The 24,002-nt window shown below is 43.2% G+C and overlaps 2 protein-coding genes across 2 annotated transcripts in view; one reads left to right on the forward strand and one right to left on the reverse strand.

Moving 5' to 3' along the window:
* Positions 1-9,687, reverse strand: part of LOC125234576 — a 15,555-nt gene extending 5,868 nt beyond the window's left edge. Inside the window, exons 1-6 of the mRNA XM_048140874.1 lie at positions 9,548-9,687; positions 6,502-9,345; positions 1,160-1,263; positions 590-785; positions 403-541; positions 98-240 (exon numbers count right to left, since the gene is read on the reverse strand). Coding sequence (XP_047996831.1) covers positions 98-240; positions 403-541; positions 590-785; positions 1,160-1,263; positions 6,502-9,198 — 3,279 coding nt within the window. The 5' untranslated portion in view covers positions 9,199-9,345; positions 9,548-9,687. The remainder of the gene's footprint in view (positions 1-97; positions 241-402; positions 542-589; positions 786-1,159; positions 1,264-6,501; positions 9,346-9,547) is intronic.
* A 5,680-nt stretch (positions 9,688-15,367) lies between these two features.
* LOC125242369 (ER membrane protein complex subunit 2-like) lies at positions 15,368-22,632 on the forward strand. Its single transcript, XM_048151173.1, has 8 exons — positions 15,368-15,548; positions 18,707-18,817; positions 18,964-19,114; positions 19,547-19,690; positions 20,568-20,724; positions 21,599-21,694; positions 22,112-22,195; positions 22,338-22,632. The coding sequence occupies exons 1-8, from the start codon at positions 15,515-15,517 to the stop codon at positions 22,407-22,409; spliced, it is 849 nt and encodes a 282-aa protein (XP_048007130.1). The 5' UTR covers positions 15,368-15,514; the 3' UTR covers positions 22,410-22,632.
* The last annotated feature ends 1,370 nt before the right edge of the window (positions 22,633-24,002 follow it).

Below are 24,002 nucleotides of genomic sequence, written 5' to 3' on the forward strand. Positions count from 1 at the left end.
AAAGTGGTGAGCTGTAAAATTGGAGTCTGTGTCCAGCCCTTGGGCGCGGGGCGCGGGGCGCGGGGCGCGGGGCGCGGGCGCCGCAGCGCCGGCGTACCTTGCAGGTGGGGCACGTGTGGTCGCGGCGGCGCCGGCGCGGCTCCTGCTTCACCAGCACGGGCTTGCTCTCCAGCCCGCCGGGGAACAGGATGCTCGACGACAGCGCTTCTTTGGAGTCCGGCAGCAGGAGCGTGTCCGTTTCTGCAAACATTCATATTTATTCGGTAACATCCGGAGGAATCCTGAGTGACTAGGAAAATAAAACAAGAAAAGCTCGATATTTTTTTTATGCAATAGGAGGCAAACGAGTAAACAGGTCGCGCGATGTAGGGTTTTACTGCCGCCCATGGACACCCGACACACCAGAAGGGTCGGAGGTAGCCGTAACATGGGTACGCTCTCTTCTTGAAGGTTTGAAGGATGGAACGGCCCGGAAATACCGCAGGCCTTCAGGTTCATTCCAGTTTAGTTTGAGCACGCACAGTTGAGTAGTTCCAGCCGTCTAAGTGAGCGACATGGTAATATTATTGTTGTGTAGGTACCTGTTTGCGGTGCGACTGCGGGCTTGTCCTCCTGCTTGATGTTGGGCGAGCGGCGGTAGGCGGCGCGCGAGCTGCCGGGCGCGCTGGCGGCGTGCGCGTGTGTGCGCGTGCGCGTGCGCCAGCAGGCGGTGCGCGCGCAGCTCGGCGCGCGACGCGAACGACACGCGGCACAGCGCGCACGTCACCGCGCGGGGCGCCGTCTCCCTGCACCGGGACACTCGTGTAAACCGGGCGCATCAACACAGAATGAGGGAATGACAATATATATGACAGATTTAACAACAAAATAATGACTCTTGACAGTTACGATTGTATACCGATACAGGTGACACTGATACGAACAAAGTATCGCGCCGGCATTCGTATCTGTACCCTCCGTGATAATAATAGTTACAAAAGTTGGTTCTAAGTTTTCTGCAATCTTTAAGGACCAAATTATACCACTAACATTTACTACAAAAAAAATTCTTCTCAAAAACAAAGTCAAGACTAAGAAATGTACGAAATGGTAAATGTAATCCGGCCGTAACCGTAATCGTTTGTGTATTGGGAAGGCAACGTGTAGGTGAGAGACTAACAGGCAGTCCTGCTTCTCGGCGGAGTCGTCGTCCGCGTCGGACAGCCAGCTCTCGCGCGCCAGCAGGTCGTAGCCCTCGCCCGCCATCGCCACCTCGCGGTACATCTGCGGTAAACCAAACAATATTATTACTATTACAATCTAAATCCAGAACATTCTACATGCTAATCCGCGAATAGATAACGTGCTAGTCAGAGCTAGCCCGTTTTACTTACTTGCGTATTGTAGGTATACATGAATGAATGTTACCACCATCCCACTGCAAAAATAAATATACGAAACTCGACACGTATTTCGCCTCTCTAAGATAGGTCTGGCGGCTCCGGGCTCTTAGGGCCAGTTGCATCAACCACATTTGACAGACACATCATCGTCACGCTGTAGACGTCTATGGAACTTCCCATACAATAAAATTTAACGAACGCTTTAACGGTGACAGACGGTTTGATGCAACAGACCCTAAGAGCCCAGAGCCGCCAGACCTTCCTAATTTTCTCAGGAAATAAACTTTGGGATAATGTCAAGTTAGTATCGACGTTTAATGTCTGCATACGAGGTCGACACTGATAGTTTTTAGAACTGGCCACTTGTAAAGAAAATAATTAAAAATTAAGTTAAATACATTTTTTTTTAATAGAACTCTTTGCCCATATAATTGTGTGTGCATTTCATTCATTTATCATTTATTTTACGTTATGGAGGCAAAATCAAAATTTTATGTTTCACTTCAGTATGTATTTCACGAGAAAAAATGTTCGTACCATGATTTTCTTATGACTTTCAATGTCATTTAAGTGAACAAAAGAGTTATAAATATACTTCGTTTAGCCTTTCACAATGAAGCCCCATCTCGTGGCACTCTTTACAACTGGTTTAATAAAATAATTTTTAAGAAAAAAAAACCGTCGCCTTTCGGGTTCTGGTGAAAGCTACTTGCGAATGTTGGATTATGTAGAAATGTGTAAGTATTTTTTTAAACTGCTTTTAATGCTTTAATTATTAGATGGCAACACAAATGAATATACGTATAACGTTAAGGTTTGAGGAGTTTCCTCAATTCCTCATGAATCCGATTATATTATAAGAAATCGAAGCTCAACTGAAAACTCAATATGCTTAACAAACATAACTAAAAAAATGTCACTGTTCTGAACTTAAATGCATGCTTTTCTTACAAAAATACCAAAGTCACTATGAGTGTGCCGTTCAGATTTGAGGAGTTCGGTTCTGACTATCATCAGCAGTTCCACTGCACCAAATGTCACTGTTCTGGACGTAAGTGCATGCTGTTCTTATAAAAATACCAAAGTCACTATAAGCGTGCCGTTCAGATTTGAGAAGTTTGGTTCTGACCATCATCAGCAGTTCCACTGTACCAAATGTCACTGTTCTAGACGTAAGCGCATGCTGTTCTTATAAAAATGGCAAAGTCACTATAAGCGTGCCGTTCAGATTTGAGTAGTTTGGTTCTGGCCATCATCAGCAGTTCCACTGCACCAAATGTCACTGTTCTGGACGAAAGTGCATGCTGTTCTTATAAAAATACCAAAGTCACTATAAGCGTGCCGTTCAGATTTGAGGAGTTCGGTTCTGACCATCATCAGCAATTCCACTGCACCAAATGTCACTGTTCTGGACGAAAGTGCATGCTGTTCTTATAAAAATACCAAAGTCACTATAAGCGTGCCGTTCAGATTTGAAGAGTTCCGTTCTGGCCATCATCAGCAGTTCCACTGCACCAAATGTCACTGTTCCGTACCTAAATGCATGCTGTTCCTTTAAAAACACAAAAATCACCATATGTATGCCTTTCAGATTCGACGAGTTCCCTCGATTTCTCCAGGATCCCATCATCAGAACTGGGTTCTGAGAAAAATGGGACCAATCTGTATGCATAATTGCATATACATTCAATCAAAAAAAAATTTTTCAAAATCGGTCCAGTAACGACGGAGATATCGAGGAACAAACATAAAAAATAAAAATAAAAATAATAAAAAAACATACAGACGACTTGATAACCGTCCTACTTGAGAGATATGAGGCGACGGTTAATGAAACGTGGTCGCCCTAACTTCACCGATGATCAGCGTGAGGGACGGACGGCGATGACTGAAGATGACATCAGTGTTGTGCGGCGTATGACAGAGACTGACTAAATAGCAGGGGGAAATTAGCTAAAATTACGGCATAATTAATGGAAGATTTTTTTAAATTGAAATATGTACGTTATAGACCGAAGTTATTTTTCATCAACCCTCCCCACTCCTCCCTCCTCTGCGTCACCCCTCTACCCTCCCTTAAAGTGCCGAAAATGCGGTTTTTCTCGATTTCTGACAAAACTGTTGAAGATACAGAAAAAGCGCGTAGGAACGAAGTAATCCTTAATAAATTTACTACAAATCATTTATTAACACTTTGGTTCTAGCACTTATAGTTTACGCGTGATCCGTCACGAAAGTTGGTCCTTTGCTGCAATCTTCTTTAGTGAATGTTAAGTTTTCGCCCAAAATGCATACGAAATCGTCGAAATTAGTTTGATATAACTAAAATATTGTAACTCATGACTAAAATAAAATTAAGGGGGAAAAATCACTACCATGGGTGGAATTTCCAATATGTCTTGGAATTCCAGTAACTTATGGTCGTAAAATAATTACCTATTGAATATACAATGAATATATATGTAATGTAATAGTTCGGAACCTACGAAAATAAGTCTTGTGTTTATTTTCTTATAAGTTTTATTTTAGTGAATAATTAAAAATAAATCACTAATTTAGTCCTTCCTCTGCCTGAAACACAGGAACTATCCTAGCTCAGGCATTTGTATAAAACATCTCTTATATGTATAACAATTCTTAGCCTTTAAGAACAATCACTGTACAATCATGTTTTTATTAATAAATTATTTGTATTTGTATTTAAGACGTAATATTTTCACGGTAGTAGTCGCTAGGAGTACCATTGATCTATATAGTGTATCTATGACTGGGGATGAGCTTTTGGTAGCTGTTGGTAGAGCCCTGGAGTATCAATTCAGTAGCCGTGAGTTCAAGTCCCACCCATGGTAGTGATTTTTCCCCCTGAAATTCATTTTCAGTTTATAATATTTTAGTAATATCAAACAGATTTCGTAAGCAATTTGGGAGAAAACTTAACATTCATTAAAGAAAATTGCAGTAAAGGACCAACTTTCGTGATGGATCACGCGAAACCTATAAGTGATAGAACCAAAGTGTCAATGAACGATTTGTAGTAAATTTATCAAGGATTACTTTTTCCTACACGCTTTTTCTGTATCTACAACGGTTTTGTCAGAAATCGCGAAAAACCGCATTTTCGGCTATTTAAGGGGGGGAAGAGGGGTGACGCAGAGGGGGGAGGGATGGGGAGGGTTGATTCAAAATAACTTCGGCCTGTAATGTACATATCCCAATCAAAAAAAAATCTTCCATTAATTATGCCAACATTTTCATACATAACTTTCCAGAAGCAACGGACTATAAAGAGTCACCTACTTACCAGACAACCTTAGGCATCGGTATGAGTCAAGTGCACAAAATCCTCTATGGACATTTAGTAGTCAGGAGGCTTTGTGCGCGTTGGATACCTCATAATTTGACAGAGACCCAAAAACTAGGTACCGACTGTTCCGACTTGATACCAAATCATCATTTCCTCACTACTTCCGCCGACCGTAACTTTTACAAGACGCTTCATAGTCTCTCTAACTTCCCATGCTATGCGAGAAGGCTGCATGAATATCGATTATCGACAACTCTTACGACTCTAGAAATAAGATTGCGGCAGATATTTTTGCGGCCTTCTGTTTGTGTCGTTATTGCCGATGACGCGGTCAACGTACACGCGTACAGCCAGACTAAGTTGAGACGACAGCGTCGACAGCTATTTTGATAATATACAGCCTTTGAAGGGTTATCAAATGTAATAATCATTTAATTTTGGGCCTTGATATTTTTTTTTTATAAGGGTCTCTAGCAAGGACCTTGTCACAGTTCAAGGGCAAATACAACTAGGTGAACTAGGCATGTCAACTCGATACAGTAGCATAGGAAGGCGGTAAACTGGCGTAATAAGGAAATCAGAGAACTGAGAGTGCGTCACCCTTTCTCACCAGCTGCTGACTAATTTAATTCAAACTGGTTGTCCTCGTCCACTTCGGCAGCTGCAGTCTATACCTCTATAACTACGAAAAACTATTAGGCGTCCCATGTCTAAATGACTCAAAAATAAACAATACAGTCATAACTATTATAACTAATACAAAAGGGGGTGTTTTAAGTTTGACGCGATACGTCAGATACGTGCCATAGTAACATTCGTAACTCGGAGAAACAGATTTTTGGTGCGGATTTCTCGGATCGTGGAACTACGATTGTCGCGTCCGTACGAAGTAAAATAATACGTACATATGTCAATGGTGAAAGCGTGATTCATTCAGCTACATGGTTCTTAGCCATGTTTGATAAAGCTTATTTACATTAAGGTGCAGCTGTAATATAATTCGATACACGGGCAGTTTACGTAACCGCGTACATTATTATTCAATGCTTTCTCTCGGCCATTGTGGCAGACCCAAAACTTAATGACTGGCTGAGACCTCGACCCACTTTAGACTCGGCCGACTGAGATCTACCTGAGGAAAGAGATCGGCAGGGCGGCCTTTACAGAGAAACAGTTCTTTAACTGCCTGCCTGCTTATTATATAATAATAATAATAAACTATTCGTAAACGGCTATTTCGTTTAACCCTTTAAATGTCACGCCTGTCTTGTGCGACGCGGCATTGTGAGCCTTGTTATTAAGTAAGAAGGTCGATATTGGGCTACGCGCGTCAGTTGAAGTAGGTATTTGGCAGTCAATGGATTAATTAATAGAGGCACAAATGATTAGGCACTGGTCCCACCGCGAGCTAGTAAACTATGAGATATGAGCGACTATAAAAACGAACAAAAGATAATCACTTCCCTGTAAATAAAAGAGACACGGCGATGTTTATAGTTACTCCGTACTCTGTACTCGCCCAGCGGTGAGCTATCAATATCGCCGTGTCTCTTTTATTTGCATGGGAGTGCTCATCTTTTGTTCGTTTTTATAGCGGATAGCTCATAGCTTACTAGCTCGCGGTGGGACCAGTGCCTTAGTGGCTCTGTGAACTGTACATTTTGCGATAAACTTAGAAAATGTGAAAAACAAAAAGAAAATGTGAATTTGTTGAATAATCATGGGTCGGATCCAGACCGCTCATTATGATGTGCCGTGGTGGTATGTGTGTATCCTGCATTGAAGGAGATTGGTAATAAGGAAGACGGAGGTTACCGGGGTCCAGGGCTCGTCGGCGTCGGCGTGCGCGTGCGCGTGCGGCTGGGGCGCGCCGCGCTCGCGCAGCTCGGCGTACTCGGCGCCGCCGTCCGCCACCTTGTAGCCGTCGTGCACGAAGGTGGGCAGCACGAACTCGCCGTCGCGCTGCGCCGCGCCCCACAGGTACGCGTCCTTCTCGCGCGCCTCGAACGCCTGCCGCTCGCGCTCCGGAGTGAAGTACTCCGCGTACATGTTGTCCCCGAAGTAGTTGTCGCTCATCATGCTCACGAACTGCTTGTTCTTGGAGGAGGCCTCCAGCTCGAGCAACTCCTTGTGGTTGGAGTCGTCGTCGAAGTCGGCCAGGGCGCCGTACGCGATCACGTTGATGGGGCGCATGGCCTCGAGCGGCGCGGGCGCGGGCGCGGGTGCGAGCGCGAGCGCGCGCTCCTCGCCGAAGCCCTCGTTGCTGGAGTTGACCTCCTCCTTGACGCGCACGGCGGCCAACTGGCCGGCGTCGCGCAGGCTCGAGCACGCCACCGGCTCCAGCTCCATGGACTGCTCCGAGGTGTCCGCGTCGAACGACTGCGAGCAAGAGTTGTCGTTCTCCGCGCACACCTCCACCGTGATGGTCTGCAGGGTCTCCGTCCTCTCTTCTTTGCTGATCTCGAGGCTGTGAATCTTATTCATGGTGAAGTTCTCGGGCGGCCGCGCCGGCGACGACGGCCCCATCTGGAGGTCTTTACTGCTGCATGGCGTCACAGTAAAACTTTTGGAATTCTTAATTTCTAAAATCTTCTTATGCTTCTTGACAAAGATATTGTTCAGTCTTAGAGGAGCGCTCCTGAAGGAGGGCTTCGGAGGTGGTTTTGTGGTCTCTACGGGCGGTTCGGTGGACACGGGCGGCGGCTCGGGCTTCGGCGAGATGGATATTCTATCGGTGGAGTTATCCCCACTCTCTGACAGCTCGCTGCATGGTGATATCGACGGCTTTTCGTTGCAAATGAGGTCGGGCATGGGGCAGCTATCGGAAAATTCGTTATCAATTTTATTATCTACAACAGAAGACTTGGAAACTGAGTCTTTGTACGAGGGAGGATTTCCGACGTTTTTTATCACAGAGAATGTATTTGAAACTATGCTATCGTTACTAGTGGTGGGCTGCAAGCAGTCCCCGGACAGGCTGTGGTGGTTGTCCTCGAAATCGGGCAGAATCCTCTCCGGAGAGGCAGCTCGCTCTGTGTATTCAGGCTCCTGTGATCCTGTGAGGTCTACAATGGTATTGAGCAAATTTTTGTGATGCTGTACTGGGACTTCCACCTTAATGTTGCTAAGAATTTTCAGTCCCTTTGTGGATCCGGGTATGTCATTTCTTTCTACTTGCTTCTCTGGGCCAGATGTAGTGGCGACATCTGCAATCGTCTGAGAAGCTTGCGAGGTGCTTGTGTTAGTGCTGGTGGAGCACACTTCCACCTGCGGTGCCACTATGGGGCCCACTTCAATGATCAAAGTTTTGTTAGATTCATTACTAGGATTAGACAGTGTTTTCTCAAGATTACTCATGGACACTTCACTATAGACTGGTGGGGTGCATTGCTTGGACAGAATCTGCTGAGGAGTGGTGTACATACAGGACGTGTTACCAAACGGGTCTACCACCATGACATTTTGGTACATAGAGCTAGTGGCGGCCACATTAGTCACATTGTCATGGCCACTGAGCACTGCGGGCATGCTGGAAATGAACGGCTTCCCGTCCAAGTTATGAACCATTTCCCTGTAAATGATCTGAGAATTCTGGGTGACCACTGTAGTACCCGGAGTGAATGTGCCCGTTGACAACTGATTGAATGTACTACTGCTGCTGGCCAGCGGTGTCGCTACAGATTTGGGCTCCATGATCTGGCTGGCGGGTATACTACCTGACACAATCATATTGTTTTGAACACTTTTCTGCACAAAAGAAGGTGCAGTGGGCACCACCAGGTGCATGGGCTTTACTCCAGGAGTAATATATTGCACTCCTCCCACATTAGCCTTAACAAGTATATTATTAGGTTTAGGAAGTATTTTCACAAGATCATTATTCCTACGGGAAGCTGTGGGCATCAGGGCCGGCTGTAGCTTGACAGTTGGGGCCACAGATGGCATATTATATGTAAACACATTACTAGTGTTGTCTATGGCACTATACTCGGCGCTACGTGAATACTTAATTTCCTTATCCTCCTGCTGGTCCGGGTAGTACACATACTGTGGATCAAATTCCGGCCCCGGCACATTCTGCAAGAAGGGCTGGCTAGATTTGTCAGGCTTCATAAATGACATAGCCGGGTAGGGGCTAGATGTTGCGTTATTGGAATTATTTTCAAAGTTGATGTCACCCATTTGAATATCTGATGGTGTTGCATTTCTAGCAATACTGGATGCAGGGGTCTTGGAGCTCCTGCTGGGGGTCCGCCTCCAGTATCTTTCATTGTCGATGCTGCGGCCGCTCCAGCGAGGGCTGTCCTCCGCGGGTGTCCTTGACCTGCTCCTGTAGGAGCGCTCAGAGTGAGCGGGTGTGGAAGTCCGGCTTCCAAACCCAACATTGTTAGCAGATAAATTGCACAGGGCCTTGATAACTTGGTCTTTAGGGTGGGTGTCGAGGTGGGACTCCAGGGACATGCCATTGTGGAGGAAGAGGGTGCACACGGGACACTGCACGAGCTGCTCCATGTCGTCAGCCGCGCGCTCGCGGCGGGGGCTCGCGCGCCGTCAGCCCGTCGCGGCGGCCTTCACGCGCATCGCCCACTCCGCCGCCACGCGAGCCGAGCATACGGCCGAGACCTTCTCCGATCACGCACAGCTCTTCTTCTTATCGATCTGTCACAAAATAACTTCATATAAATAACTCGATCGCAATCACCGATTTTGAGTTACACAAACTCGTTTAAAGTGCAAACAGAGGACAAAAGAAAACAAAACCCCGAGATAAAGGCCATTGAGACATAAAAAGTCGAGCATTATGAACAAGGAAGAAAGAAATGAATACAATGTATTGTTAACGCGCAGTAACGGGACTTACCTCGGATTAATGATTGTCAAATATCTTTCATACTGTCGATTACACTAAAATAAACCTTTGAATTACTTATATACACGAGTACTAAGCTAAGCTTAATCTAAAAATATTTCCAAATAGTCCGACATATTGCAGACGTCTCGTTCTATTGCTTGCAGTCACAAAACTTTTGTATTCCGATGTACGTATTCAAACGTCGATAACACGCTTCGTGGCATAGTGCTATAATCGGAATTCTATACATTCTAAACAGACAAAAAAATATATATTAAGCGCAACATGCGTTGAACGAATTTGTTCTCTACCATAGACTATAAATATTTGTTTGTGTTACCAGACCACTCAATAAAAAGAGGTAAATTTAAAATATAATTATCTTTTATTATAATTAATATTTTGAAAGGATATACTTATTGACTATTAACACATTTTTTATTGTGTCGTATAAATCCTAAACGAATAAAATGAGACTAGAAATATTTTCATATATTGTCTATGACAATCATGCTGACCCACAGAATTACAGTTAAACCAGAATGAGTAGTTAGGTCAAAAAGTGTGTCCACATGAGAGGTCATTGTTTGGGCTGGTGTCCCTCTCGCACTTACTGACAATGTCAACATTATTTAGTGACGTCATCACTGTCATACATTGGGGATACCAGTCAATTTTCAAAGTTACTACCAAATCTACTAATACCCATTTGAACATATTTTTTAATTATACAAATCTTTGATTTATTGGCATCAAAATAATTACATTATAATTATTTTCCAATTCTTTGAAATATATCGAAACCCTAGTTTGAATATAACACTAAAATAATATAAGAAGTTATAAAGTCAGGTAATATACAGATAAAAATACTACTACTATGGTAACCTCATTAACACTGGCCACACGTGCGAGAGGGACACCAGCCCAAACAAAATATAATTTCTCCACCACCAAATCACCAAAATATAATTTCTACACCTCCTTCTCAATTGCCAAACGGACATGCCCTCTCATTCCCCCAATCTTACACAGAGTCCACAAATGACAACAGTCTATCACTCATGATAACTCTGATGGAAAAGTTTACCTCCATGATTAGCGAATGCGTACCGAACAACGTTGCCCATCACCTTGCAGCCATCAGAACCGAACTAGCCTCAGTTAGCTCCCCTATTATGGCCCCTACGGCCACCAATATCCTTCAATGGAATAGCCGTAGTATTATTAAAAACAAAACTGATTTAATCAAATTAATCAACGATCACTCTGTTACGGCCGCGGCCGTCTCGGAGACATGGCTGAGGCCTGGATCCCGCTTTAGGATCCCAGGATTTTCATGCCTCCGTGATGACCGCAATGATGGTCGTGCAGGTAGTGCATTATTGATTAATAGAAAATTCCCCTTTACTCAGATCCAGCTTCCCCCCCCATTCCCATAACATTAACGCAGTCGCCGCTAATGTCATGGGAATAAACATTGTATCTATTTATATCCCCCATCCTAATCTAAATTTAATTCCTGACCTATCTACTCTCTTTTTTTCTGTTCCTCGTCCTCTTCTGATCTTAGGTGACTTCAACTGTCATAACTCCTCCTGGGGTTCAGCATATAGTGACACTTTCTCCTCATTTCTCATTGATCTTTTTGATGATATCAACGTATCTATAATTAATGATGGCACACCAACCCACAGAGTATATCCCGGCCAGAACCCCAAGTCAGTCTTAGATCTTTCTGCTTGCTCTCCTAATCTTTCTTGTCTGCTCTCCTACCAGGTTTTGAACCAGTCTTTCGGTAGTGATCATTTCCCTATAATAATTTCCAAAGCATCTGCAGTATCGAGTCTTTCATCACCAGAACCTCTTTTAAAGTATAAGCTGGAAAAGGCTGATTGGCCCAATTTCTCATCTCAAGTAGAGGAGAAGTTAAATCAACTTCTTAGAGTAAATAATACTCTAAGTCCTCTTGAAAATTACTTCTTGTTTAAATCTATAATCCTAGAAGCAGCTGACTGCCACATTCCCAAGAAAAATCCGGCCAGCTCTAAGATTCCATCTCCCCGTGGTGGAATTCAGACTGTTCGGCAGCAGTTAAGGAACGAGATGCAGCAGAGCAGAGATATAATGAGTCAGGTCTCTCTGAAGATTTCAGTACTCACAAAAAAGTATCTGCCCAAACCAAGCGACTTCTAAGCAGAACAAAAAAGATTGGTTGGAAGGGATTCTGCGAAAGCCTTAATCCCAGAACCCCATCATCACTGGTTTGGAGAAACATAAAAAAGTTTCGAGGGTCATTCAAGCCCGACCCTCCATCATCTTGCGATTCTTCTATCTGGTTGGAAGACTTTGCAAATAAACTGGCCCCACCTTCTGTCCCGGAAGAAAGCTGCATTAATCCATCCTCTAATCTTCAGTTATCTGCATTTGACAACCCCTTTTGTATCTCGGAATTCGATATGGTTTTGACTGGTCTCCGCAACAGCTCACCTGGTGAGGATGGTATTCCGTACTGCTTCATCCAAAAACTTAGCCCGCTTTGCAAACAACACCTTCTAAACCTCTTCAATCTGTTCTTTACATCCGGTGAGGTCCCTGATGATTGGAAGACCCAAGTAGTAATCCCAATCTTGAAGCCAGGCAAGGATCCTCAACAAGCTTCTTCTTACCGGCCCATAGCTCTATCTGCAACCATGGGAAAAATATTTGAACATCTAGTGAAATGTAGATTGGAATGGTTTGTTGAAAACAAAGGACTCTTAGCAGATACCCAGTTTGGATTTCGCAAGGGGAAAAGTACCTCGGACAGCTTAACCATCTTGACTGCAGACATAAGATTAGCCCTCTCTGAGAAACAACAACTTACCGCATGCTTCTTAGATATATCTGCAGCTTATGACAATGTGCAGCTCCCTCTGCTCAGAGCAAAACTGCTTCAGCTGAGCATTCCTGTGAGAATTGTTAATATTGTCTCCAAACTCTTCATGGGAAGAACCATCAAAATTAGATCCGGTAAAGCTTTCCTCCCTCCTCGTATAGTATGGCAAGGCCTCCCGCAAGGCTCTGTCCTCAGCCCTCTTCTATATAATCTTTACACATTTGATATTGACCAATCTGTTCTCCCATTCTGTAATATTCTCCAATACGCGGATGACTTGGTAGTTTATACTGCGGACCATAATTTGGACAGTGCAACGGCTAGACTCAATGAGGCTCTTGTATACCTTAAGGAATGGCTGGATGAGCATGGCTTATCCCTTTCTCCCTCAAAAAGCTGCACTGTTACTTTCACACGCCGTCATTCCATCCCAAATGTATTTCTTCGCTATGAAGACCAAATTATCCCCACCAGCAATATGGTAAAATTTCTGGGAGTGCTTTTTGATTCCAAAATGTCAGGTGTTCCACATTTGAACCACATTGTTGGCAAATGCGAAAGAGGTATTAATGTACTTCGATCTCTCTCTGGGGTTTGGTGGGGTGCTCATCCATACTGCCAAAAACTTGTATATAATGCCTTAATCCGCAGCCAAATGGACTATGGCTCCTTTGTCCTAGAACCTTGCAATAAAGAAGCACTCAGAAAGTTGGATGCCATTCAAGCAAAATGCCTACGAATAATCCTGGGTGCTATGAAATCTTCGCCAAAGAATTGCATGCAGGTGGAGTGTGTAGATCCACCCCTATCTCTCCGTAGACAACTCCTTGCAGACCGATATGTATTGAGAGCTTGTTCCATATCAAATCACTTGCTCATCCCTCGACTCCAAGCTCTCTCCTCCTTGATTCCTGAAAATGCATATTGGTCTCATAAAGAAACACCCAGATTTATTTCTAGTTATAGGAAAATCCAAGACCTCTCTCCCTCACTTTATAGCACAGGCAAAAATGCAATATTCGAAACAGAATATAAATGTTTAATCTACTCCCCAAAGTAATTTTAAATTTTAACATTAATAAAAGTGACCCAGGAGCAAATGCAAAATTAAAAAAAGAACTGGAAAAGTGGGAAGATTTCTTACCAATATACACTGATGCTTCAAAACTGAACAATGATAGCTGTGTCGGAGCAGCAATTTGGATCCCCAGATACCGTGTCCTCCTATCATACAAATGCCCCTCACAGTCCTCTGTCTTTACCGGGGAATCAATAGCGTTGATGGAGGCTGTGGCATATGTGGAGTCCCACAACATTCCAAAAGTTATTATCTTCTCTGATGCTAAAAGCTGCCTACAGGCTTTAGTAGGCAACCATTTCAAAATGAAAATGTTATCCCCATTCATCCTCAATCTGAAACAATTATTACACAGATGTCATGAAAAAGGCCTTCAGATAACATTAGTCTGGATTCCGGGCCACTGCGGGATAGAAGGTAATGAGGATGCCGATATGTGGGCAAAACAAGCAATCCTCAATGGTTCAGAGTCACACAGCATGGTTCTCGCATCCGATTTAATGATTAAAGCTCACCGTGATTTGAGAGATGACTGGCAGAAACTATGGGACAATTCCAGACGCCATATTGGAAAACATTATGGAAACATACAACCAATTATTCCATATAAACCATGGTTTTTCCGCTTCCGTTCCGCTACTAAATGGGCCACGTCTACACTCTGCCGTCTCCGATTAGGTCACGTCTGTACTCCGGTGTTCCTTGCCAAAATTAGGGTTCGGGATAGCTCCCTGTGCGAATGCGGGCTTGACGAAGGAACTCCTGATCACATTTTCTTTTCGTGCAGCAAGCTTAAACACTCGATGTACGACTTCTTACCAAAAAACATCCCGCGTCCTATCAATCTTCAAACGCTTCTGGTCCTCATGGACCCTCCCATTACCGCATTGCTTCTCAAACACATACAGGAAAATAACATTAAACTTTAAATTCTTTTATATTCCTTCATCTACTAAATTATTAATATTACACTGTCAATTTTATTGTCAATCTCTTATTTCTCCTTATGTTGGCATGCTTACTAACTGTCAAAACTATCGCCCTTTCCCGCTCTTTTCTCTAATAAACTGTACATTCGTCCTGTGCTGTCTGTGATGTCCTTAACAATAAATGTTTTTTTGTTTTAGGTTTCCAGCTCCTTTCCCACCAAAAATTTTCACCGAACATTCTTATCGTGCGTTGTATGTCTTTAACGTCGTCGTTGGCAAAATCCCTCCTGTAAAAAGAGGGGAAGGCCATCAATTAAAAAAAAAAAAAAAACCAGAATGAGTAGTTAGGTCAAAAAGTGTGTCCACATGAGAGGTCATTGTTTGGGCTGGTGTCCCTCTCGCACTTACTGACAATGTCAACATTATTTAGTGACGTCATCACTGTCATACATTGGGGATACCAGTCAATTTTCAAAGTTACTACCAAATCTACTAATACCCATTTGAACATATTTTTTAATTATACAAATCTTTGATTTATTGGCATCAAAATAATTACATTATAATTATTTTCCAATTCTTTGAAATATATCGAAACCCTAGTTTGAATATAACACTAAAATAATATAAGAAGTTATAAAGTCAGGTAATATACAGATAAAAATACTACTACTATGGTAACCTCATTAACACTGGCCACACGTGCGAGAGGGACACCAGCCCAAACAATGCCCTCTCATGTGGACCGATTTCGCTAGTCTGATACGATCACCTTTCTATCTCAGTGATAAGGTTCAATTTAGTATGGCAAAAAATGTGATTCCACAATCTAGTTTAATAATTCTAAATCTATGTGCTGACCATGTCCACCAATCATCAATAGAATTTTTTGACATTTTCCCTTTTTGAATGACAAGAGACATCGACAATGACAACTGTGTGGTCTGTGTGAAAAAAAAAAACTGAGTGAACTTATGTGGTGTGAACTGTGTTACTGAGGAAATGATTATAGTTTTCCGACAACATTACTGAAGTTATATTATTTATTTGGTTAAAATAGTTATAGCACTACTGAATAAAAAAAGATAAACATGTCCTACAATTACGAAGATCTCAGCATAGGAGGTTTGTAGACATTATCAAGTATTTCATTAAAATCATCGTGGGAAAAGTTTCTCTCGTATTTAACTAAAATTCTGTGTTAATGCTACACGTTTACCATAAAATAAAAGACCTTGCCTTTTCTATATTCAGTTATACACAGGAAATATAAATCATTTATTTGCTAACCATGGTACATGTTATAGACTACAATACAATACAAATACTCTTTATTGCACACCTCAATACAGGAAACAACATAGTAAGTATAAACAACAACTTAAGAGGTAAAACAAGAGGCGGTCTTATCGCTAAAGAGTGATCTCTTCCAGACAACCTAGGTAGCGGAGAATAATAAATTTAACCTTATTTTAGAGTACATGGTTGTTACAATTTAATTATTTGAACACAATATGTCACTCTTGGGTATTACAAATAGAAATAGTTTATTCTTGAATCTAGTTACTAATAATACTTGCTTGTGTTCCGATATGCTATAGTTTTTTACATTAACAACTTTACAGTTTGCAAACTAGCAACAAAAGACCAGTTAGAAAATGGTAATGATTTACAACCTGTAGCCTAATTTTTTTTTTCAACGTATACATAACATCACTTGTTTTAACACATTGGACACCGCGTACCCGACAATCGAGTACTCGTAAACTTTACTCAGATGCCGGCATACCCGATAGTCGAGCAAGAGCTATAAACCTTCACGCGACGCCAACGTACCCGATAGTCGGGCAAGCTTTGCATCTTCGCTACCTCAGGGCTGCCACTGACTGTCTTCTGATTATAATGTACTTATGTTATTGTTATTATTATTTCTCTTTATTCATTTTAATTCTTAGGCTAGGTTTTATAATATGATTATAAAAGTAAAATACAAAACCACATACAAAACAATACAAAATATATAAACACATTATAAAAAACCTAACCTAGGGTGCCGCCAGCAGCGGGGCAAGGCCCAAGCTGCCGGTGGTTAGGGCTGCAGAGAGAGGAACCGTCGGACTATCCGCGCTGTGTCCAAGATCACCGCCTTCTGCATCTGGCCCTTGATCCAGCCACCTAGCGAGAGTCTCTTAAGATGTTGGTCGAGACTCTTCGCTATGAGACCGTTCGCTGAAACGACTATCGGAACAATGATCGTTGAATCAACATCCCACATGGCGGTTATCTCGTGAGCCAAGTCTAGGTACTTACTGGACTTGTCCTTCTCGGCTTTCACGAGATTCTCATCATGGGGGATGGTGATGTCAACGAGCACTGCCCGGCGTTGCAGTCGATCTATTATCACAATGTCAGGCTTATTGGCTACAATAGTCCTGTCAGTGATAATAGATCGATCCCAATAGAGCGTGGCACGACCATTTTCGAGAACTGGCGCAGGTAAGTACTTGTAGTACGGTACTTCGCGGTCCACAAGGCCGTATTGAAGAGCAAGTTGCTGGTGAATGATCCTGGCTACGAGATTATGTCTGTGCAAGTACTCGCCGTTAGCTAGATGAGAACAACCGGAAATGATATGCCTGAGTGACTCTCCGGGACGGCGGCATGCCCGACAAATGTCGACCGTACCGTCCTTCAGGATATATTTCCGGTAGTTGTTCGTCATCATAACTTCGTCCGCAATTGCACAGGCAAAACCCTCGGTTTCTCCGAAGAGGTCCCCGAATCGTAACCAGTTCACCGATGCGAGCAGATCTACATCGGGTCCCGTGAGGGCCTTGTAGAACCGCCCGTGTAGCTGCTTGCTCTCCCATACCGCCTTGCGGTCCGCAGTATTTAGTACCACAGGTTTGCGCCAGTTTGTTATTATTATTATTATTATTTATATAATTCAGGCAGGCAGTTGAAAAAACAACTGATATGGCCTGTATCCTGGTATCTTTTTCTAGGTTTATCTCATATTATTATGTTTGTCTAATTTGTTCTGTGGTGTGTAATTTGGTGTGTGTGTTATGTGGTCGAAAAGTTGGTACAGTTGATTATTATATTTATTAATTCACTTTGTATTTTTATTTACTTTACCTAATGCGATTACAAAATAATAATTCTTATTAGTTGGTCGCATACAGGGGTATGTATCAATAGGAGTTAGAATTTTCGTAAATCGTACAACCTAATTTGTGTTTACGAATATTTAAGAGTGATAGAGTAGGTACTCATAGGATGATTTTAGTGAAACAAAATTCGGAGAAAAATAAACCAATAAATTCAACTAAGAACCTAACAACATTCTAATTTCTAAGTGGCAGTTCTCAGAAAAAGACAATAGGTCAGTCATAAAACAGCACTGCACTGCAACTGCGTGGAAGCAAAACGTAACAAGTAGCTTTGAATAGTTAATACGCTAGTACACATACCATAAGGTCGCAATTTCTTTGACAAAAGAATGTAGTTACTGTGATCATACACTTAACCCTGGAGATGTTGTTTACCATCCCTTATCTATTTGAAGTTTGCGACTCGGGTTTTTCACACCGGTCACGTGTAAAATTTGCAATCCGAGCCATTCCGTAATGGTTTGTGATGTGCTTTGGACGTTGTTGTGTTGTGTTAATTTTTATTTTGACGACTATCGGCTTGTTTCTGGACAACTGTGACTTCTGCTTTCTTACTGGACTTTGTGGTTTTGCCTCTGATTGGAATTGATAATTAATTTGGTTGTTTCTAATGCTCGTGGTCCTGGTGACATTGAGCGAGACTTAATAAATATATTCGGCGAGGATGCAGTAGTTGATGAGCACAACTCTCAGCCACAATTACGCGAAGAGGAGTTAACTTCACTGTTGAATTTAGGAATTTCGTACATTAGCAATTTTGATTTTCGATGTCATGTCTTTCGGAATTTCGTACTTAGAACATTTGATTTTCGACATTGTGCTACGCACTCTTTCATTTTATGCACGTATAAGAAAGTTACTTGGCACAGCCCTGAGCGTCCGCCGCTTGCCCGACTATCGGGTTCGCGGCGTCCGGCATTGAGTTGCACGTCGTTGCCCGACTATCGGGTACTGTCGGTTTCGGGGGTATTGTTCGAAATTTAGCCTGGTTGCGAAAGTGTTTATTTGTTCAATACTTTCAGTATTCAATTATTCAGTTCAACAAACTATTATTATCCTAAAATTATTGTATATCCTATAGATGTTAAAGTAGTTAGTTGTATTTTCCAGAAATAAAAGACTTACTGCGGCAATGGCGCGAGAACAACGAGCGGCGCAGCGAGGACGTGATGGAGCTGTGGGTCGCCATCATGGACGACGTCAGCAAGCTGGGCAATGAGAGTCCGCATGAGCTATTATTCATTCTTGTTTCTAAAATAATACATAAAAATGAGAATACTTTATTTAAATGTAAAAGTTGAATAAAAAGTCTATGACTAAGCTTATCTTTACCCTACTTATGTGTCATGTTTACTGTACAACTACAGAGTATGTGATCCTGGAGCAAGTGCTGTACGCGGCGCTGGACACGCACACGTACAGCGTGTCCAAGCAGTGCATCGCCCTGCTGCAGCAGGAGTTCCCGGGCAGCCTGCGCGTCACGCGGTACAAGGCCGCGCAGCTGGAGGCCGAGGAGAGGTCAGCATGCTCTCATGTCTATGAGAATAACTAATTGTATCTATATATATAAGTAGGTGTCTATATACATACAATTTTTATTTTCTTTGCAATGGGGACGACCTTCACTGTGAATTTCTGCAATAGTGATCCAGCGGCGTAGGAACTATGCAGGGATACAATCAAAATTGATTACAGGAAAAAGAACGGCCAAGTGCGAGTCAGGCTCGCGTATCGAGCGCTAGCTCAAGTACCTTATAAGTTTGATTTTTTCACAGTTCCAAGGGACAGTAGATCTGAGCATTTGATATAAATTCCAGCTCGATACCCCGAGGCCAACACGTTTCTGAGAAAGAGGACCTCGAGAGACAGACATACGAATTGACAACAAAGTGATCGATCTTATTAGGATCGAGTGGCATCATTAATGAGAGGTTACGTTCCGTGCTGCAGATACTCGGAGGCGCTGGAGCTGCTGGACGTGATCGTGAAGGCGGACGAGACCAACGCGGCGGCGCGCAAGCGCAGGGTCGCCGTCCTCAAGGCGCAGGGGCTCGTCAGCGAGGCCGTCAAGGAGCTCGTCGACTACCTCAAGAAGTAGGTACCTACAGTTTCACAGGTTGCACTCATTTGAATCCTTTCTCATATTTTTTTTAATTACAAAGGGTGTTTGTGCACTAGGAAAAATAAATATCTCATCCACATGGAACCCGGTCATTAGTAAATGCAAGAGGAAACAAATATTGCAGGTTGTGAAACCGAATATTGTGAGTGTTGTGTGTCGACAAGGTGACATCCCTAATGGCCACTTGCACCAACGAAAATGGAGGGTTAACCCAAGCGTTAACCCACCATTTTATATGGAATTTGACAGATGACAGCCCACTAACCCTGAGTTAAGTGGTTGGTGCAAGTGGGCCTAAGTGGACAAATTGTTCAAATGGGTATAGTCAGGACCAAGTGTGGGTAGTTCGAAAAACTCGTACAGCTAGAAGATGTTGATGTCAACTTTAGCCAGTCTGCTCCGACACCACGGGGACAATGCCGTCCTTGAAACGTCGGAGGTTAGTGTTTAAAACATAGTAATACGCGATTAAGTCCCGTTTGCAATTTTAAATATTATGTGTAAAAATCGTGAAAGTTTAAATCAGTCTTTCTCATATTCATTCATTTTTGCCTGTGATTAGCTTTGGCGTCTTGTTTTCACCAATTAATTCACTCCACTAAACTCAATTCAACTTTCGGCTTCCAGTCGCGGTCTCCAATATCCATATCGAAAACAGTACTCACTGGTCCCATCGATCGTCATCTCTGCGACAGATATAACCCATTTTTAATTTAGTTTCGCAGTTTGTTTAGCGATGTCGGTAGCTTTCGTGCGCTTGCGAATATCTCCTTTTGGAATTCTGTCCAGAGCGTCTCTTTGTACCACTTTGATTTTTCCTGAATGTAATTGTTGTAAATGTCGCTTTAGGTTCATGTCGGACGTGGAGGCGTGGCAGGAGCTGTGCGAGCTGTACCTGCAGAGCGGCGAGTACGCGCGCGCCGCCTTCTGCGCCGAGGAGCTGCTGCTGCACCAGCCGCACAGCCACCTGCACCTGCAGCGCCTGGCCGACATCCGCTACACCATGGTGAGTGAGGACCTGGCTCCTGCAGGAGCTGCACCTGCACCAGCCGCACAGCCACCTGCACCTGCAGCGCCTGGCCGACATCCGCTACACCATGGTGAGTGAGGACCTGGCTCCTGCAGGAGCTGCACCTGCACCAGCCGCACAGCCACCTGCACCTGCAGCGCCTGGCCGACATCCGCTACACCATGGTGAGTGAGGACCTGGCTCCTGCAGGAGCTGCACCTGCACCAGCCGCACAGCCACCTGCACCTGCAGCGCCTGGCCGACATCCGCTACACCATGGTGAGTAAGGACCTGGCTCCTGCAGGAGCTGCACCTGCACCAGCCGCACAGCCACCTGCACCTGCAGCGCCTGGCCGACATCCGCTACACCATGGTGAGTGAGGACCTGGCTCCTGCAGGAGCTGCACCTGCACCAGCCGCACAGCCACCTGCACCTGCAGCGCCTGGCCGACATCCGCTACACCATGGTGAGTGAGGACCTGGCTCCTGCAGGAGCTGCACCTGCACCAGCCGCACAGCCACCTGCACCTGCAGCGCCTGGCCGACATCCGCTACACCATGGTGAGCTAGTCTGAGTACCTGAGCTGTAGCAGGTTGGACAGGCTGTGGCTGTGTGGTTCACTGAAGCTACAGGATACGTTCAAAAGAGGCATTTGCTGAAGCAAATTGACACAATCACATATATCGTCACTACTTTTAAAAAAACTTGTATCTTCGTCTGTCAATGAAAAGAAAATTGTAGTAAGTATGTGAAATGCATATAGACTTACTGCGTTTTAACTTTGAGGAACAGCGTGAGATACGAGATTTTTTAAAAGTAGTGACGATATGTTATGGTTGTTTGAGTAATAATCTGATGATGTTGTTCCAGGGTGGCATGGAGAACATGGAGCTGGCGAAGACGTACTACTGCCAGGCCGCGAAGCTCAACCCCGGCAACATGCGCGCGCTGCTCGGGCTGTTCCTGGTGAGCTCCACTCCTGCACCTGTCGCGCGCGTGCGCGGCGCAGACGAACGCTGGCAAATAACGATTCGATGTGGTCAGAAGTATACTTCCGCATTTAGTTGCGGTTACAAAAACTACAAAATATTATCGGCGACGGCTGACGGGAGCTTTTTATCAAATGTTGTAAAGCGCTTGTGGCAAAAACAGTGCTATGCCTTTTACCGGAGCCGTAATTTCGTGTTACGAGTTTTTTTTTAATAGAAGGCAAACGAGCAGTCAGGGCGCCTGATGCTAAGCGATCACGCCCACCCGAAACACCAGAAGCGTTGGAGGCGCGTTGTCGGCCATTAAAATGGGTGTACGTTTTTTTCTTGAAGGTTTGAAGAACGTCGAGTTCTCGTAATAGTTAAAAACGAATAAGTGTAATGCACGTTCCAGGCGAGCAACAACCTGCTGGGCCACTACAAGTCCTCGGGCGGCGGCAAGCGGCAGGAGGCGCTCCGGCTGTGCCAGTGGTCGCAGGTACACGCTTCACCTTTTACTGCTTTATGTCCAGGGACATGCGCCGGCATTTACATTTTGTGATGGTCAATTCCCTATTATTTGACGCGGTTCCAACTCGCAGCAAAGTTAAGGTAGAGCTGATAAAATGTTGTCGTTGCAGAGCCAGGCCGCCGCCGAGCAGAAGGAAGCGCCCCTCGCGCGCATGCTCGCCGCGCTCGCCATCGCCGAGTAGCGCACGCGCACACTGGCACGCGACTAAACACTCTTCCGCTGCGACATCTATCCGATCAAACTGTCATTTGGTATTCAAAAAGTGTTGACGCCCGATGACGATACAATTCTTCTACAAAAAAAAAACACTGTTCAGCGGAATAAGCTTGTTTCTTTCCGGTACAAATATAAACGATTATTATTGTATTTACCGACAGTATGAAATGTAGACACGTGCTAAAAAGTGTCATATTGTTTTCTATAATATAATACCTATCCCGTTTTGTATGCTAATTAAGGGCTACCTAATGATTCTCCGACAATTTTTTAGCCGATTATTGATTCGCCGACAACGATTCGCCGAATGCCATTTAGCCGAATAATCAAACTATCGCTGCCACTTTTGGTCGAATAACGTTACGTAGAATCTTGGTTCGCATACAGTTCAGTTCGCTTCTGTGCAAATTATCCGAACTATTATTGGACATTTTTCATTTAGCAAAGTAATATTTTCGTTTAGGCCACGTTTAGTCGAATAACGTTTCACATTTTATACATTGTTAAAATATTTTCGAATGCATGAATTATCGCTGTCGTAAAAAAATTACGCACTTAATAGACACTTTTTGTTTCTTAAACAAACAATGTATATTTTAAAAGTAAAAATTTGGTGACTTGAAAACAACAATACATAATTTACTAAAATTAATTAGAATCAGAACATGATGATTAATATAAATAAGTAAATGAATCAAATGTGAGTTACTCTTATAAACGATCTAACAACTAGATTTTTGAATCCGCAGAAAACTTTGTACGCAAGTTCCAGCCAACTCACCAAAAAAAAATACCAAATGATCACTCGCCCTATTGTGTTTCGACCAATTTTTTGTCGGCCAATTTTTACAATTCCTAAATGATTATTCGTCGAAAAGTAAATCGGCGTATCAAATTTCTGCTTACCGACTCCGTTTACGAACGAATATTATGCGAAATGAGAATCTTCCAATCGTTATTCGGCCAAAAAAGACGTCGGCGAATCGTTGTCGGCGTACCGAAAATCGGCGTATTTTATTTCGGAATATCAATCGGGCACCCTAATTAAGATATAAAATTAATGTAAAAATATATATTTATATAAGGAAAACCTAGAAATCTACGAACACACATTAATAATTATTAGGGCTACCTAATGATTCTCCGACAATTTTTTAGCCGATTATTGATTCGCCGACAACGATTCGCCGAATGCCGTTTAGCCGAATAATCAAACTATCGCTGTCACTTTTGGTCGAATAACGTTACGTAGAATCTTGGTTCGCACACAGTTCAGTTCGCTTCTGTGCAAATTATCCGAACTATTATTGGACATTTTTCATTTAGCAAAGTAATATTTTCGTTTAGGCCATGTTTAGTCGAATAACGTTTCACATTTTATACATTGTTAAAATATTTTCCAACGAATGAATTATGGTGACTTGAAAACAACAATACATAATTTACTAAAATTAATTAGAATCAGAACATGATGATTAATATAAATAAGTAAATGAAATAAATGTGAATTACTCTTGCAAACGATCTAACAACTAGATTTTAGAATCCGCAGAAAACT

This window comes from Leguminivora glycinivorella, chromosome 2, assembly GCF_023078275.1.
Source record: "Leguminivora glycinivorella isolate SPB_JAAS2020 chromosome 2, LegGlyc_1.1, whole genome shotgun sequence".
Lineage (NCBI taxonomy): Eukaryota > Metazoa > Arthropoda > Insecta > Lepidoptera > Tortricidae > Leguminivora > Leguminivora glycinivorella.

Coding starts and splice junctions, on each gene's coding strand:
- LOC125242369 (XM_048151173.1), top strand. CDS start 15,515: ATGTCCTACAATTACGAAGATCTCAGCATAGGAG. Junction 18,818..18,963: donor CAGCAAGCTGGGCAATGAGA/GTCCGCATGAGC, acceptor GTACAACTACAG/AGTATGTGATCCTGGAGCAA. Junction 20,725..21,598: donor CCGACATCCGCTACACCATG/GTGAGTGAGGAC, acceptor ATGTTGTTCCAG/GGTGGCATGGAGAACATGGA.